Source organism: Dermacentor variabilis, chromosome 1, assembly GCF_050947875.1.
Source record: "Dermacentor variabilis isolate Ectoservices chromosome 1, ASM5094787v1, whole genome shotgun sequence".
Taxonomy (NCBI): domain Eukaryota; kingdom Metazoa; phylum Arthropoda; class Arachnida; order Ixodida; family Ixodidae; genus Dermacentor; species Dermacentor variabilis.
In genome coordinates, this window is record NC_134568.1 from 5,974,091 (window position 1) to 5,991,255 (window position 17,165).

Sequence of the window (17,165 nt, forward strand, 5' to 3'; positions counted from 1 at the left end):
AAATACAACCATCTGAAGATGCCATGAGTGTTCTTGGTTTGTTTGCTTGCTTTAAGCTTGTTTGCCTGTCTGTTTGCTGTGAAGCCCAATGTAACGTAAACACCAAAGAATGGAGAAACGTGGACATTCAGTGGCAAGATTTGCAGGTACAAGCTTGACAGGTACAGGCTCGACAGGTACAGGCTTGACAACGGTAAGTGGTTTGGATTAAGGCAGAGTTTTGTCATGATGATCATAATGATGGTCCCATATTAAGAGACTGTGCCTAATGCTTTTTGTGCAGTTACCACAACTATCCAAAAACCACTTTCCCTTTCAGTGGAATTATTTTGTTTAGAGGAGAAAGTTTGCAACTCACTTGGTGGACCGAACAACACGCGACAGCAGCAGGCGCTTGCGATCCTTGCTGAGCCGCATGACACCAGGCGACTCAAACTTCTCCCTAATCCAGTTGCACTGGTCCAGGTCATTGATGAACATGTATTCCACGCCAATACTTGTGCAGTACACGTTCTGGAACACAAGAACAGAGCACAAACAATTAGTCAAAGATGGCAAAGATTTCTCCGTCATGTACAAGACAAAGCTGACACACTCTGGACAGGATTGCCAAAATTTCCTTTGCTGAAACTTCATAGATGAGAAGAACTTCACTTTGGCCTAGTTGGTGTTTACTGCATATCATATTGACTGCAAATAAAGACGGGCACAGAGGGAGGGAACACATAAACAGCACGGGCGGTAACTTTCAACTGTTTTATTCACGGCAGCCCGTGGGCATATATAGGCATATAGAACATGCGCAGATCGCAGCAAACAAGAACACTTATCAGCCTAGCATGGCAACCAATTATAAAAAAAATCTATTTCCGATTGAAGCAACTTAATGGAGGTGTCACTAACACAGTCTTGGCCTTTCTTTTTTATGTGAGGCGCCTGAATGATCGAGCCAGGGAACACGAACAAAAGTTAACGAAAGATGAATTGGTGCACTTGCCTGCACACTGCAATGCCTGTCGCTGTGCACCTCTTTTTAAGGAGATAAAGATTCTGGGGAGAAGCCATGACCAGACTGCACGCGAACTGATGGAGGCTTATCACATAAAAAAGAAAGGCCAAGACTGTGTTAGTGACACCTCCATTAGGTTGTTTCAACCGGAAATAGATTTTTTTTTAAATTGGTTGCCACGCTAGGCTGATGAGTGTTCTTGTTTGCTGCGATCTGCGCATGTTCTATATGCCTATCTATGCCCACGGGCTGCCGTGAATAAAACACTTGAAAGTTACCGCCCGTCCTGTTTATGTGTTCTCTCCCTCTGTCCCTGTCTTTATTTGCAGTCAATATGATATGCTTTGTAGATGAGGACTAGAGGGGATGCAGTTAATGAAGAAACATTAAAAAATTAAATTGTGGGGTTTTACGTGCCAAAACCACTTTCTGATTATGAGGCACGCCGTAGTGGAGGACTCCGGAAATTTCGACCACCTGGGGTTTTTTAACGTGCACCTCCTGCGGGGACGGTAGAGTATCCGTCTCCAGTGCAAGAGGACCGTGATTCAAATCCCGGTGCCGCGCAATTCTCCACCGGGAAATACAAAAAAAAAAAAAAAAAACGTGTGTTGAGAAAATTGCACAAACAGGCCTGGAGTGCGGCCTGATCCCGGTGACCAGAACCGGTAACGCACTCTCTCACCAGAGCAGGATTGGCCACCCTGGTGCAGTACTTGGCCACAACCTCCTATATGAATACAACAATCAAACCCCGGCCCTCAGTCCCCAGCAGCCGCGAAGCAACTGACCACGGCGGCGGCCAGATCTGTAACGCTGCAGAGGGTGCTAAGAATACCTGGCTCCGGACAGGCCGCCATTGGAATCTGAACCTGGCAACGTTTAACGTTAGAACGCTATCTAGTGAGGCGAGTCTAGCAGTGTTATTGGAGGAATTAGAGGGTAGTAAATGGGATATAATATGGCTCAGTGAGGTTAGGAGGACAAAAGAAGCATATACAGTGCTAAAAAGCGGGCATGTACTGTGTTACCGGGGCTTAGCGGAGAGACGAGAACTAGGAGTCGGATTCCTGATTAATAAGGAAATAGCTGGTAACATACAGGAATTCTATAGCATTAACGAGAGGGTGGCAGGTCTTGTTGTGAAACTTAATAAGAGGTACAAATTGAAGGTGGTACAAGTCTATGCCCCTACATGCAGTCATGATGACCAGGAAGTCGAAAGCTTTTATGAAGACGTGGAATCGGCGATGGGTAAAGTCAAAACAAAATACACTATACTGATGGGCGACTTCAATGCCAGGGTAGGCAAGAAGCAGGCTGGAGACAAGTCAGTGGGGGAATATGGCATAGGCTCTAGGAATAGCAGAGGAGAATTATTAGTAGAGTTTGCAGAACAGAATAATATGCGGATAATGAACACCTTTTTCCGCAAGCGGGTTAGTCGAAAGTGGACGTGGAGGAGCCCGAATGGTGAGACTAGAAATGAAATCGACTTCATACTCTGCGCGAACCCTGGCATCATACAAGATGTAGACGTACTCGGCAAGGTACGCTGCAGTGACCATAGGATGGTAAGAACTCGAATTAGCCTAGACTTGAGGAGGGAACGGAAGAAACTGGTACACAAGAAGCCAATCAATGAGTTAGCGGTAAGAGGGAAACTAGAGGAATTCCGGATCAAGCTACAGAACAGGTATTCGGCTTTAACTCAGGAAGAGGACCTTAGTGTTGAAGCAATGAACGACTATCTCATGGGAACCATTAAGGAGTGCGCAATAGAAGTCGGTGGTAACTCCGTTAGACAGGAAACCAGTAAGCTATCGCAGGAGACGAAAGATCTGATCAAGAAACGCCAATGTATGAAAGCCTCTAACCCTACAGCAAGAATAGAACTGGCAGAACTTTCTAAGTTAATCAACAAGCGTAAGACAGCGGACATCAGGAACTATAATATGGATAGAATTGAACAGGCTCTCAGGAACGGAGGAAGCCTCCTAAAAACAGTGAAGAAGAAACTAGGAATAGGCAAGAATCAGATGTGTGCGTTAAGAGACAAAGCCGGCAATATCGTTACTAATATGGATGAGATAGTTCAAGTGGCTGAGGAGTTCTATAGAGATTTATACAGTACCAGTGGCACCCACAACGATAGTGGAAGAGAGAATAGCCTAGAGGAATTAGAAATCCCACAGGTAACGCCAGAAGAAGTAAAGAAAGCCTTAGGAGCTATGCAAAGGGGGAAGGCAGCTGGGGAGGATCAGGTAACAGCAGATTTGTTGAAGGACGGTGGTCAGATTGTTCTAGAGAAACTGGCCACCCTGTATACGCAATGCCTCATAACCTCGAGCGTACCGGAATCTTGGAAGAACGCTAACATAATCCTAATCCATAAGAAAGGGGACGCCAAAGACTTGAAAAATTATAGACCGATCAGCTTACTGTCCGTTGCCTACGAAGTATTTACTAAGGTAATCGCAAATAGAATCAGGAACACCTTAGACTTCTGTCAACCAAAGGACCAGGCAGGATTCCGTAAAGGCTACTCAACAATAGGCCATATTCACACTATCAATCAAGTGATAGAGAAATGTGCAGAATATAACCAACCCTTATATATAGCTTTCATTGATTACGAGAAAGCGTTTGATTCAGTCGAAACCTCAGCAGTCATGGAGGCATTACGGAATCAGGGTGTAGATGAGCCATATGTAAAGATACTGGAAGATATCTATAGCGGCTCCACAGCCACCGTAGTCCTCCACAAAGAAAGCAACAAAATCCCTATAAAGAAAGGCGTCAGACAGGGAGATACGATATCTCCAATGCTATTCACAGCATGTTTACAGGAGGTATTCAGAGGCCTGGAGTGGGAAGAATTGGGGATAAAAGTTGATGGAGAATACCTTAGCAACTTGCGATTCGCTGATGATATTGCCTTGCTTAGTAACTCAGGAGACCAATTGCAATGCATGCTCACTGACCTGGAGAGGCAAAGCAGAAGGGTGGGTCTGAAAATTAATCTGCAGAAAACTAAAGTAATGTTTAACAGGCTCGGAAGAGAACAGCAGTTTACGATAGGTAGCGAAGCACTGGAAGGGGTAAGGGACTACATCTACTTAGGGCAGGTAGTGACCACGGATCCGGATCATGAGACTGAAATAACCAGAAGAATAAGAATGGGCTGGGGTGCGTTTGGCAGGCATTCTCAAATCATGAACAGCAGGATGCCACTATCCCTCAAAAGGAAAGTGTATAACAGCTGTGTGTTACCAGTACTCACATATGGGGCAGAAACCTGGAGACTTACGAAAAGGGTTCTGCTGAAATTGAGGACGACGCAACGAGCTATGGAAAGAAGAATGATGGGTGTGACATTAAGGGATAAGAAAAGAGCAGATTGGGTGAGGCAACAAACGCGGGTAAACGACATCTTAGTTGAAATCAAGAAAAAGAAATGGGCATGGGCCGGACCTGTAATGAGGAGGGAAGATAACCGATGGTCACTAAGGGTTACGGACTGGATTCCAAGGGAAGGGATGCGTAGCAGGGGGCGGCAAAAAGTTAGGTGGGCGGATGACATTAAGATGTTTGCAGGGACAACATGGCCACAATTAGTACATGACCGGGGTAGTTGGAGAAGTATGGGAGAGGCCTTTGCCCTGCAGTGGGCGTAACTTGGCTGATGATGATGATGATGATGAAATCTAAGTGCACGGGTGTTTTCGCATTTCGCCCCCATCGAAATGCGGCCGCCGTGGCCGGGATTCGATCCCGCGACCTCGTGCTCAGCAGCCCAACACCAGATGAAGAAACATGGCAGTGAAGTTGACATTCATCTTGTTTCTGGAATTCTTATTTCATTTAATGCAATCCCTCTCATGGCTAATTGCTGCTTGCAATAGTGCATCACAATGATTTCTTCTAATACAATTGTGGAATTTGTCATACCTGCAGCACAAGTTAACTTGCTGCGTAGGTGCCCGATTTCCGTAGTCTCTCAGTAAACCTTCATGACAGAAAATAGTTACTTTGCTAAAATGTTGCTTACAAGAAAAGGAAGAACAAACTGGGCAAAACAAAGGCAGCTTGGGTCATTGTGCAAGCTACACATTTTTTGAGCTGCCTAGCAAATCCGTGCTCAAAGAGAAGATGGTAGCTCCAAATCTCAGCAGGATTTCACCTGGATGAAATAGTTGTTCCAACAGGGATAAGTTGGGCCTCGGAACTTTTTGGTAAAGCATGCAACAGTCCAGCAATATCCGTGGAAGTTGGCAACCCCAATTCCAGAAGACGTGGCAGCAAAGCTTCGTGGCAAAGGCTTGACAATTCATGCATTGAGCATCTTTATAATGCCTACAAGTTTCGGAAGACCACAAATGCTGATATTGTAACAATGCTGAAACAACAATTGCAATATAGGCTGCACCCGTTTGCTCTCTAATCCACACTACTGTTTGCCTGTCTCAATGTTACATCTAACATTTTTTGTTCCATCACTCATTGCGTAATCCTTAATTTCTTCTCAAGCTTCTTTGTTAACCTACAAGTTCCTGCCACATATGTAAGTACTGGTAGAACGTAATGATTGTACACTTTTCAAGGATAGTGGCAAGCTACCGGTCATGATTTGGTAATGCCTGCCGTATGCGCTCCAACCCATTTTTATGCTTCTGTAAATTTCCTTCATGATCAAGGTCGACGAAGTAACTGACCTAGATGAACATACCCTTGCACAGATTCTAGAGGCTGACTGTCAATTATAAATTATTGTTCTCTTGCCAGGCTATTGAACATTACCTTTATTTTCAGCATATTGAAGGGACCCTAAAGGCAAATACTAAGTTGAGGTGTACTGTTAAAATACCATTACAGAAACCTCGTAGTGCTTGATTCCATGCCATGACTTAGTTTACGAGAAAATTGCATCTGAAGGGTCCACATGTAAATCTTCAGCGCAATTCAAACGGCCTGCCCTTAATAACCTGACCATGAGTGGGGAGTGGTGATGGCGCATACCCCATCACCGCCCTTTACTACCGTTGGGGAGTAAAACGGCACCAGACAGACAGGGCTACGGTTTTCAGTGCAAAATGCAAACGCACAGCCATGGAGAAACCAAGCCAAGACCGAGCGTTGGATTCACCACTGCTCTTGGTCAAGTGGTGTGGACTGTTCCCGAATGCCACACCATCACATGGATGTGGCATTCTCTGCTAATTGCAGTTTGCCAGAGTTTCACGAACCAGCAAAACCAGCACAGCCCTTCGCGATAACGAAACTGCTGAAATGCGAAAGCGTGGCTTCGTGCGGAGTGGAGAAGACAAAAACTTTCGACCACCTGAGTCGCTGTCAAGGGTAATGTCAATGAGTTCTTTCCTAAAAATCAAATACCACTTGACAAGTAACATTTTCTTTAATCTTATAATGCAATACAAATATCTTTTTATTATGATTGGTTGCCTCATAATGAGGAGTGCCTTCGTCATCGGGCTAGTACTTGAATGCCCCAAGGGAATCTCTAATCATGTCCTGTATTTACCTTAATTTCTTGATTACTAAAGCTCTGTTCACAATAATATTCATGCTTAGATGTTCTTGAGCACTAATCTATGACCTTAGCTTGACTTAATATTTGCCTCTAGTGTTCTTTTAATCTCCAACACAACTCTTACACTTTCTCAGCGACTCTTGACTTATACATGTACTATAGAACCTCATCTACAGTTGCCATAATCACAGCCACTTCCAACACATCACAGGGGATTCTACATGATGATGTAGTCTAGCCACTGCTGACAAACAGCAGCCACAGGCAGTGCCAAATCCGTAGGACCCCCCCCCCCCCATAAAAGCTATATAACAACACACAGTTCAAGTGTGGAGATAAAGAGTAACAAAAGCATAGTGGGCAACTTTTCAAGCCTTATCATGCTACAGCAGCAAAAATAAAGGTTCAGCGTCAAATGTAAGTAGCACAATTTAGTCGACCATCTCCCTTGGCACCGCTGTCATAAAAACTGCCTTTCCCTCCACAGCTGATAAGCTGAATCGAACAAAGCAGATTTCTACAATCCTAGCATGCTACAAGTACCATAGCTGTGTTAGTGTACAATTCACTGTTTCTAGAGCTGTAAAGGCTAGCTGAAATGGTACACAGCTTCAAGGATGATAGCGTGTTTTCCTTGTGTGTTGTGCATCTTGAAGTTACCCAGACACCTAATGGCAACTTTATTTCAATTTATCAAAAAGCATCAAGATACTGTAACATTTCTTGAAGGGTGCACAACATTCTGGGAGGGGGAGGGGGGGTGTTGAAACAGACTTTGCACTGTACAATTTGATGGGCAATTTGTGAGTGCTACGATTAGCCCTGCAGCACCTACCATCATAGCTGCCAAGTTTGGCTACTCTGAGCTTACACACCTACTTAATGAAAAAAATTTCAGCTCCTTCACTGCTGTTACATTTGCTATATTTGACATAGTTATCAGGCTCTGCAGCAATACCACAAAATTCCGGTAATAATTGCATCTTGCAAGAGCAGTCAATTTGCACTATGGCAATAGTATTCATTCTTCTACACTTCATATCACTTCTGTCTTACACGATAAAATAATACCTAGTAATTGTTCAATTTTATCTCTCACATTTGCATTGAGCAGTGCACAATGCATTCCTGTGACTATTCTGTTTCACCACTTTCTTAGCTGTTTTTCTGATTTGTAGCCTAGAATAGTTCGTTTTCAGTTGTTGTGGGGAATTTTTGTGGCTACTTCTTGAGCTTGTGAACTGGCAAGCCTTCTCTCATCACCACTAGTCATAGCATGTGGGCAGTCTGCAGCGGCATGTGTTGCATCCAGACTTGCTTCAGGAAGAAAGAACGAATGCAACTAGCCTGCATAATCTCGAGATACCAGAGCCACCAGACTGCCGTAGCTACCAGCTGCCATAGTTACTAGACTACACAAGTGTCTTTTCTCCCTGCGTATGCCTTTCACCAAAAAATTACACATGCTGAAGAACACGTGACAGTAGCTCCATTTGTTGAAGAGCGAGGGTATCACAAATTCTCTGCACCCTACGGAGCTCTGACGAACTGGGACACACTACTATACGGATCAGCAATAGCTCCAGTCAAGCAAATAGAAGCCCTTCCTTTAAACAAAAGACACTTTTCAAACCTTCTCGGTAAAATAATTAGGGTCAAAAAGTAAAGAAACAAAGAAACAAAAAAAAAAAGAAAACTGGCTATTGCCACGTGGACACGGCTACCATGGAGTTCTACCTGTAAATAACAGGAGGTCCAAGAATTTTCAAAAAATACCGACTTTTTGCATCGCGGCTGCACGTTCGTAAAAGTAAGCATTTCCTTTTACCCCACAAAAACAAAGATTAATAAAAAGGCTTATTTAGCCTATATAAGTTTCAGTGTTCCCATGTACACAAAAAATATTTTTTCTCATGATTTCACACAGCATTTGTACCTTCCATACAGAAAATCGGGGGATAAAAAAATGGCAATTAAAACGGTGTGCAGGTGTAGCACGAGCTCACACTTGCAAACTGTAGGCCTAATAATAGCATTGAAACTTCCGAATGGACTAAGTTGTAGCAATAGATAATGTTGAAATCGTCACAGTCCATTACAAAAAAGGATTTTTTTCTGTGGTTACCTCGTCATGAGCTTTCCATAGAACAAGCTTTCTTCACTGCGCAGTGCTTTCCCACAAAGATGATGGCGAGAAATAAATGAGGCCAGAAACAGGGACATACCAACACACAGGACAGGTGCGGTCCTACGCATTGTGTATATGCATGTTGGTAGCCTTTCTCTAGTACTATATTTCGCACTGTTTTTCCTTGACCAGGCCTCAAGCCACAACTGTTGTTGTGCTGCATTTCTCTTTGGTAAAATTTCTTATTTTGCACTTTCTTCGCATGTTCACCGGAATGTCAAATAAACATCAAACGGCTTACATAATGCAAGGGAAACCTACAGTATAGCAAAGCTTTCAGAAGATGCATCACCACATGATCCTAAAATTAAAGAGCGCAAAAAGCTGCTAAGTCACATGATGAAACCATAGCAGTTCTTGATCCTTTCCATGACACAGGAAATGACGAAAAGTGTGCCAATTTTCACAGAGGTTTCCAAAAATGTGGCCTCATGACAACTATACTCGCCACCGGCTATACGGTATAAATTCTGGTGACGACTATACTCATAAACAGTAGAGAAAGTGTGAACGCTACCTCAAGCAGGCCAACCAATCGATTTGCAGATGATTGGGAAACAGCGCAGACAATGAAATTGGCGACGCTTATTAGCATTTCTTTTCTTTTTTTCTTTAATGGCTTCACATACTCAAGCCACTTCCCAGAACGCCAAGAGGCAAACCACTGAATGACAAGTTTTGGCAGAACGTCTTCGCCTTGCTTCCTCCTACTGCAGAGTAATCTACAGATTATAATTTTGTCTCACTTAGAATCACCAAACTTTTCGCCTTTGGAACCGCTTGCCTTAGAAAGTCTAGCACACACAAAATGCCGCCCACCCACCTCTAGTCGCCGCAGTATCTCCCGCAGCGGCAGGGTGCTCTCCTCGCCACCAATGAATGTGGTTGCAGGAAGCTTGAACAGGCGATCCATGTCTTTCTCCTCTGCAGGGGAACAGGAAACGGGGAGGGAAGAAACGAACCAAGGGAGAGACCAAGGGCACCCGCACAATCAGAAGAGTGCAGAACCAAGCAAAGCTGTGGGCAAGGCCAAAAGCCAGCCAAAGAGCTCAAACATGCAAATTCCAACTGCATTTTCTTCCACAGAACATTTAGTACATCAACTTCTTGCCACCAATCACAATGCGAGATCAGCACAGGCACTGACACTTATGAAAGTGCAGAACTTATTTACATTGGGATTTTCGTTTTTAGAGCCATAAAATCTAGTACATATTTGACAATGGCACAAAATCATAGAACACGAAGAGAAAGGTTTGAAGTGAGTTGCAGATGATTGGCAGCTGTGACAGACACAAGAGTACAAAATGTGGGCACTGTAGCACTGAGAGCAAAGCGAGATGGGCTCCAGTGGGGCTAGTTTCCTGGCCCCCCGCCTCGCTTGACCCCAGCAAAGACATTTAACAAAGTTTTGTTTCTCTTTCTCTCTCTTCTACGAGTTTTTAAATCCCACTATAGGAGCACTATAAAAAATTAATGCTGAAACATATGTTAACAAGAGAAAAAAGTATTAGTAAGCAATGCCAAAGATTTTTTCACGAAAACTAGCAACTCAACATGGAAGCTCTCCAAGACAGATGCACACCTCCGTGAAATACAATGCTGATGCTGAACAATCAGTTCATTAGCAAAATTGATGCGAGACATCTCTTACTTCCTTTTTTTCTGCAACATAACAGTCTTCTGCCTCGAATTGAGGGGATTTTTCAACTCAAGCACTTACTGCAACCATATGTGTGCTGCTACGTGAAGTTGTGTCCATGCCCTGAACTCAAAGGCAGCTTTTGACACTCCTGTTCACATTTTACTGCATTTCAGCCTTTCCTAGTACCTTTGTGGTAAAGAAGCAGCTAAGTAGGCAACAGGCATTACAAAGCCCCTTTCATGTTTACAAATTAAAATCAGACTGGATGCAATTTCTCAGTCATTCTATGCCTACAACTTTTCAAAGACCATCCACATGTTCCCTTATTCCACTGTTAAAGCATAAAACTATGGCAAAATTTCAGTAAATGCAAATCGCTTAAATGGAATTGCCGCTTAAACAGAACAGCCTTATGGTTGGTTGGTTTTCCATTAAGGCAATGCAAATAAAAAAAAAAAGTGTTAAATGGAACCACATCTTTTCTAAGTCCAGGTAAACAGAACTAAAGATATCAACCAAAATTAAACTAAGCGCCTTTCCTGCCCCCCCCCCCCTTTTTTTCCGTGTTTTCTCGCCATTTTTCTAAATTTTTGCTAAGGTGACTTTTGCTGGCTTTGTTGGCTAGTGTGGCTCTCTTGTGGCGGTAGCTTGATGCGATTTCTTTTGTGTTGACAATGTCAGTGAGCTCAGAGTTTGCTTAGCATTTCCGATGTAGGTATAGAAATGCCCACACAATGTGCTCACATTAGAGACAAAGATCAAATGAAAGGTACTGAGGACTTCAAGAGTGGTTGCTTTAATAATTGTTTTTTTTTAACTAAATGACCTTTTCTGTTTCTGTAATTACATTCTTTTGCTGCTAGCTCTTGTCAGCAACTGCGTCAAAGTAGAAAATTTGTCACTGTCACATCATTACCTACCGTCGGCAATAAAGTATCTGCCACTTTCAAAAGATTATATAGTGTATCCTTGAGCTCAAACTTTTTAGTAAACTGAACTCCTAATAAATGTAACTGATTTCCCTGGTGTCCCTAGAGGTTCTGTTTCCTTAAAGAGAATTCACTATATCGTGACACACACACACACACACACACACACACAAACACACACACACACACACACACACACACACTTAGATTCAACATTCAACATGCCCCCTCATGATGCCAAATAATACGAGGCACCACAATGAACTGAACAGGTTAATTTTGACAAGCAGAAGTGCTAACTAGACAAGGACGAAGGATTACAACGGAAGCGTGCTCATCTAGTTAGCACTGCTGCTTGTCAAATATGAACTTCCACCCAACTCAGCCAAATTTCCCAACTATTGCTGAACAATTTACAATAAGTTTGAAGTTTCAAGAAGCCAAGATTACAGGGAGTCTCATCCAGAAATTTCGCTTCACTGTGTGTCTGCAGAAGGGGGGGGGGGGGGGGACATTGTAAATGACTGAACATTTAGTCATGAGCATTCCATAATTTGGAAAATTGAACAAATTATCCAATGGCACAATTTTCCCAAGGGCACACCACACTAGTGGAAGTGCCACCACCTTTACATAAGACAAAGAATGAGAGGCATGAGGGCTTAAAAAAAAAAAGAAAAATGTATGTACAGCGTACAGGAGTGTGGCAAAGACAACTGTTTATTGCAAAAGTTCGCAGTGATGAGGCGAGCGCTCAATTTTGGTGCAAGAAAGTGGTGAACCACATGAAAATATCATGCATAAATATCATGCATGCACTGTCTTGCTAATAGTATTTCAGGAGCCATGAAAACTGTATTTCGAAGCAGCTGGCCTAGTTACCCCAATAATTTACACAGAAATGACACGAACAACAAAGCACACAAAGGAAAACGGTGGCCCAAGGAGAAACAATCACAATTTTTATACTCGATGCAATCATCATCATCATCAGCAGCAGCTTAATTTATGCCCACTGCAGGACGAAGGGCTCCCCTGCAATCTCCAATTACCCCTGTCCTGCACTAATCGATTCCTGCTAGCGCCTGCAAATTTCTTCATTTCATCACCCCACCTAGTCTTCTGCCATCCTTGACTGAGCTTCCCTTTTTTTGGCACCTATTCTGTAACCCTAATGGTCCACCAATTATCTAACCTACACATTACATGACCTGCCCAGCTCCACTTTTTTCTCTTAATGTCAATTAGAACATTGGCTATCCCATTTGCCCACACCACTCTCTTCCCGTCTCTTAATGTTACACCTAACATTCTTCATTCCATTGCTCCATTGTGCAGTCCTCAACTTATTCTTAAGCTTCCTTGTTAGCCTCGATGACTCAACGTAACGTAGTTGCGTAAAGAAAAAGAAATCCGAGGGCAGATGGTACCTCTACACAGCCCGCTTTCTTTCAGGAGGGTAAATTAACACTTGGTGCCCCAATTATCCACTTTTCTTTTTTTTTGAAGCACCTTGTTAAGATCAGGGAAGAAGGTATCTTCTGATAGAGCCCAGCTTTTCCTGGAACCTTGTTGCAGCTTTGGTAACACACACACCAAACTGGCGAAATTTCTGGATGAGAATGGGACAGAGTGGTGGTGTATCACAGGCTGGATAGCAACTATGCACTTGCTGCAATAAAAATACCTCTGGGCTTCACTAAAGCAATCAGTCATGTTGTACAAAAGACAAAAAATAATCTGGAGGGTCAAAAGTACCGTACATGCTCAACAAGACAGCACGTTTGAAAAAAATATATGCACAAATCTTACAAACACAGACCATCATTTATCACCAAGCGTGAAGTGGCTAAAGATGCTCATACGCCAACGTCAAGGAGAAGCTTTAGGTTGCCGACATATGGCTACTGGATAATGAACACTCGTGTTCAACAGCTGCCTAAAGATATATTACTTAAAATTTTCTGCATAAAATGAAGTCAGAAAAAACATAAAGCTGCAGTGACTCACAGGAATACATTTTACTCTCACTTTTACAAATGTAATTTTACATTTTGCACAGTGCACAGGCTCAGTAGATGGCACAAAACAATAACTAAAACAGACTATTGCATGCATTCAGACAAAAATGTGCAAAACCACAGCGTCCAGCATGCTCAGGTAGACAATCTTTAACAATGCCCACTTAAAACCAGATCCCTGCTCAACTTAGCAGAGAATAGATACACCAATATATGGTATTATCTTTCACTACTCCTTGTAATCTAAACAAATTATGATTACTGAACAACATAAAGTGTAGCTCAAAAACAGGAATGAGCATGCATGATATGTTCCACAGATGATGGACAGTTTTGTCCTACATCTTTGATATGCCACATATAAAATGAATAACATCTGTCCTCCTTAATCAAACATCCATGAACAATATCAATTTTCTGGTTTCAGTTTCAGTTTATTATTCGTTCATAACAATTTGTTACAAAAAATGGTATACAGACAAGGGTCCCAAAGTGCCTGTATATGTTTTTTAGTAAGCATGATAAAGTGTTACTGCTCGGAAAAGGCCATGTGCAAAGGCCCTTCATCTACAACAAGGTTGGACCATAAATGTAGGAGAGGAGGGGGGGGGGGTTAAGGAAAGTAAGTTCCTCAATAACTCTGAAAGCTATAGTGGGGTATTACCAGATAGAATAAATTGTATTTTTATGATGCAAAGATAAAATATAAGCAAAACTCAAGTCCAGCTTCATCCTGTTAGCTTCTATACCTAAGTACGTTGTCTATTTAGCTGGTTATTCCCGTTCAAAACTCAAATGAATGGCTACTTCAAACTGTGAAAGACAGACGGCAAAGCCCTCAACTCAATGGCCTGTCATCAACTGTTGGAACAACAAAATAAAAACCAGGCTAGACAAAGGCTCTACGAAGAAAGTATAGAACATAGCTCCAACAAATAAATGGCTACAAAAACAACATGAATATCTGTTTAACCAAAGCCAGACAACACCACAAGGCCCACTGCCTTACCAAGATTGTGGTTGGTGAGAAGGATTTCCATCGGATCAACTTTGGCCACAGTGATGCCCAGGGGATCAAGGGTCGCATAGAAGTGACCCCGAATCTGTAGACGGAGGGCGCGGGGAAAGAAAGCACAGCAGGGGCAACCGACAAAGTAAAAAACAATGCCAGGTTCATATGAGCAAGGTTGCTTTTTCTTATCTTATTGAGTGATTGGTTGATTATAGACCGATTGTAACAGGTTGATCGATAGACTGACTGACTGAAGTTTCAATGTCCTAAAGCCACACTTGAGATATAAGGGGCTCAACAGTGTATGGTTATGAACTAGTTTTGACCACAACGGCCTTCCTAGAACAGTATGTTGAAATTCAACACACGTGATTCTTGTACTCCACTCCTACTGGAATGCAGATATAATGCAACTATGGCAGCAGGAGATGAGAACCGTGACCATACACACAGCAGCAGAAGACGACAGCTACTGAGGCACCAGGGTGGTTAGAATGCAGTTTGTCAGTACTGCAAACCAATGATTGGCTAACACATCATTGGCCAATCTCTGAGTCGTCTGAGTGGTGAAGATGGCCAGATCAGGCACAAAGACAAAAAAAAAGTACAATGTGGCCCCTCATGAATGGCTGAAGAGCAGTCTCCCCCAGTTTACCGTTGACCACTATCAAAGCATGACTGGCTGGAAGTCAAAATTGTAATTCACAGGGCCATGTCCGGTGGTGGAAAAGAGAAAGAATAGAAAGAAAACCAAAGAACCAGTTAATACAAAAACGGAACAGCAAACATGCACAACAGAATGAAGAGTGGTAATAGAACCATGAAAAAAAAGGAAACAAAACCACTCAACAGAAGCATGCACTTCATAGCAGGTCCATGTTGTAAAGGGAGAGCAGTATACAAGAGGTATGCACAATGAAATTGTGGACAAGAGGTCCACTTGTGGTGTTCAACCAACCTCAGGCAGAGATGAGATAAAGAGTGTACTCAAAAGGACAGAAAGAAAGTCATTTTTCCTTGAAATCATACAAGGAGGTGAGTGTTCAGTTGATGTACAGTGAATGAAACCTCGCAGAGAGATGTCCAGGCCTCGCCTGCCCAGGAGGCAGCTATTCAATGAACATAACAGCAGCGTATCCTAAACAAAATAAGTGCGCATTTGTAATATGCAGACCAGAGCTGAGTTATCATTTCCATGAAACGCTAGGAACAGACAACTTCAAGGCTGAAACATCCTCACAGCACCTTTCCTAACAGAACTTGCCACGAACCTAGCTATGGTTGGCCTTCCTGAAATATTACCCAAGACAATTCACCTATCAATGTACGCTGATGATATTTGTCTTTGGTCTCATGCAGCGACTAGTCTTCAAGTGCGCGCAAGAATTCAGCGGGCAGCCACCCTAACCTGTTTGTATCTCCGCAAACAGGCCTTAGAGTGTCCATCAAAAAATGTGCGTTAATCACGTTTACGCGCAAACCCATGGCACCGTACCATGTTTCTCTCAATGGCCAGGCTATCAAATACCAGAAGTCTCACCGCCTTTTAGGTGTGATTATTGACTGAGGCCTTTCGCGGAGCCCCCACTGCATCTACACAAAACGGCGACTAATTTCGATTGTGCATATACTGAGGTTCCTGGACAGAAAAACTTGGGGCCCATCGGTACGGTCCATGCTACAGCTGTACAGAGCACTGTTTCTGGGCTTTTTATGGTACAGCTTGCTGGTTCTGGCGAACACATGTAAAGCAAACATTCGTACCCTCGAAAATTTGCAAGGCCAGGCTCTGTGGAGATGTCTTGGATTACCACGATGCGCTTCGACTCATGCAACAATCATGATTGCTAGAGACTACTTGGTTCCAACATATATAACGATTGACAGCCTTAAAGCACACATTCGACATCTGTGTCGCGTACCTAGTCATTATATTGCTGCCTTGCCAGCACAAAGACCTCAAGCCACATTTTCTAAACTTGTTGCGACACATCAAGGCTACCTCCCGTCGGGCTTTCACCAGCAGCAAGACCACTGTTAACCCTGTGGTTCCTAAGACAACCAAAAGTACGCCTCACGATTCCGGAAATGAGATAAGACCCGTCATTCAACAGTGGCTCTACGTCAGTTCACACTGTCATTACTGAACGAGGCGTATGAACAAAGAACGCACATTTACACCGATGGATCTGTCTCAGCCACCACCAGCTCCACAAGCGCTGTTATCATCCCGCCCTCACAAATTACAATTGCTTTCAAAGTGTCCCATATAACGACCTCTACGGCAGCAGAACTTGCTGCTCTACGTACCGCTGTTAATTACATTGCACAAGCCAAACCTCGAAAGTGGGTCGTTTTTTGTGATTCAAAGGCAGCCCTTCAGAGTATGCAGTCAACCTTACGACGCAAGACCCACGACCAACTGGTGTTTGAGACCAGAGAGGTTCTCCATCAAGCACTCATAAACGGACATGACATCTCCCAATGGCTTCCGGGGCACTGTGGCATCGTCGGAAATGGCTTTGCTGATGATGCCGCCCAGCCAGCCCATAAAGAAACCCTGACACTTCCTATACCCTTATCAAGGACAGATGCTGCGAGGGGTCTTCGTTTGCTTGCTCAAACCAAGACTGAAGCTTTGTGGAACACCCTTATTTTCTCCAACTGCTGTCTCCACCGGTTGGATCCCACATTGAAGCTGCAGATTCCATCGAACTTCTCCCATTGTGATGCAACTTTACTGTGCCATCTCTGGTTAGGGGTGGCTTCTACGAAAGCCTACTCATTCCTTATTGGAATGTCCAACACAC

At 43.3% G+C, this 17,165-nt stretch overlaps 1 protein-coding gene across 1 annotated transcript in view; it reads right to left on the reverse strand.

The window, feature by feature from the left end:
• Ogdh (oxoglutarate dehydrogenase Nc73EF) overlaps window positions 1-17,165 on the reverse strand; it is a 109,352-nt gene that overhangs the window by 77,294 nt on the left and 14,893 nt on the right. Inside the window, exons 4-5 of the mRNA XM_075684325.1 lie at window positions 9,572-9,672; window positions 359-513 (exon numbers count right to left, since the gene is read on the reverse strand). Of these exons, the coding sequence (XP_075540440.1) occupies window positions 359-513; window positions 9,572-9,672 (256 nt within the window). The remainder of the gene's footprint in view (window positions 1-358; window positions 514-9,571; window positions 9,673-17,165) is intronic.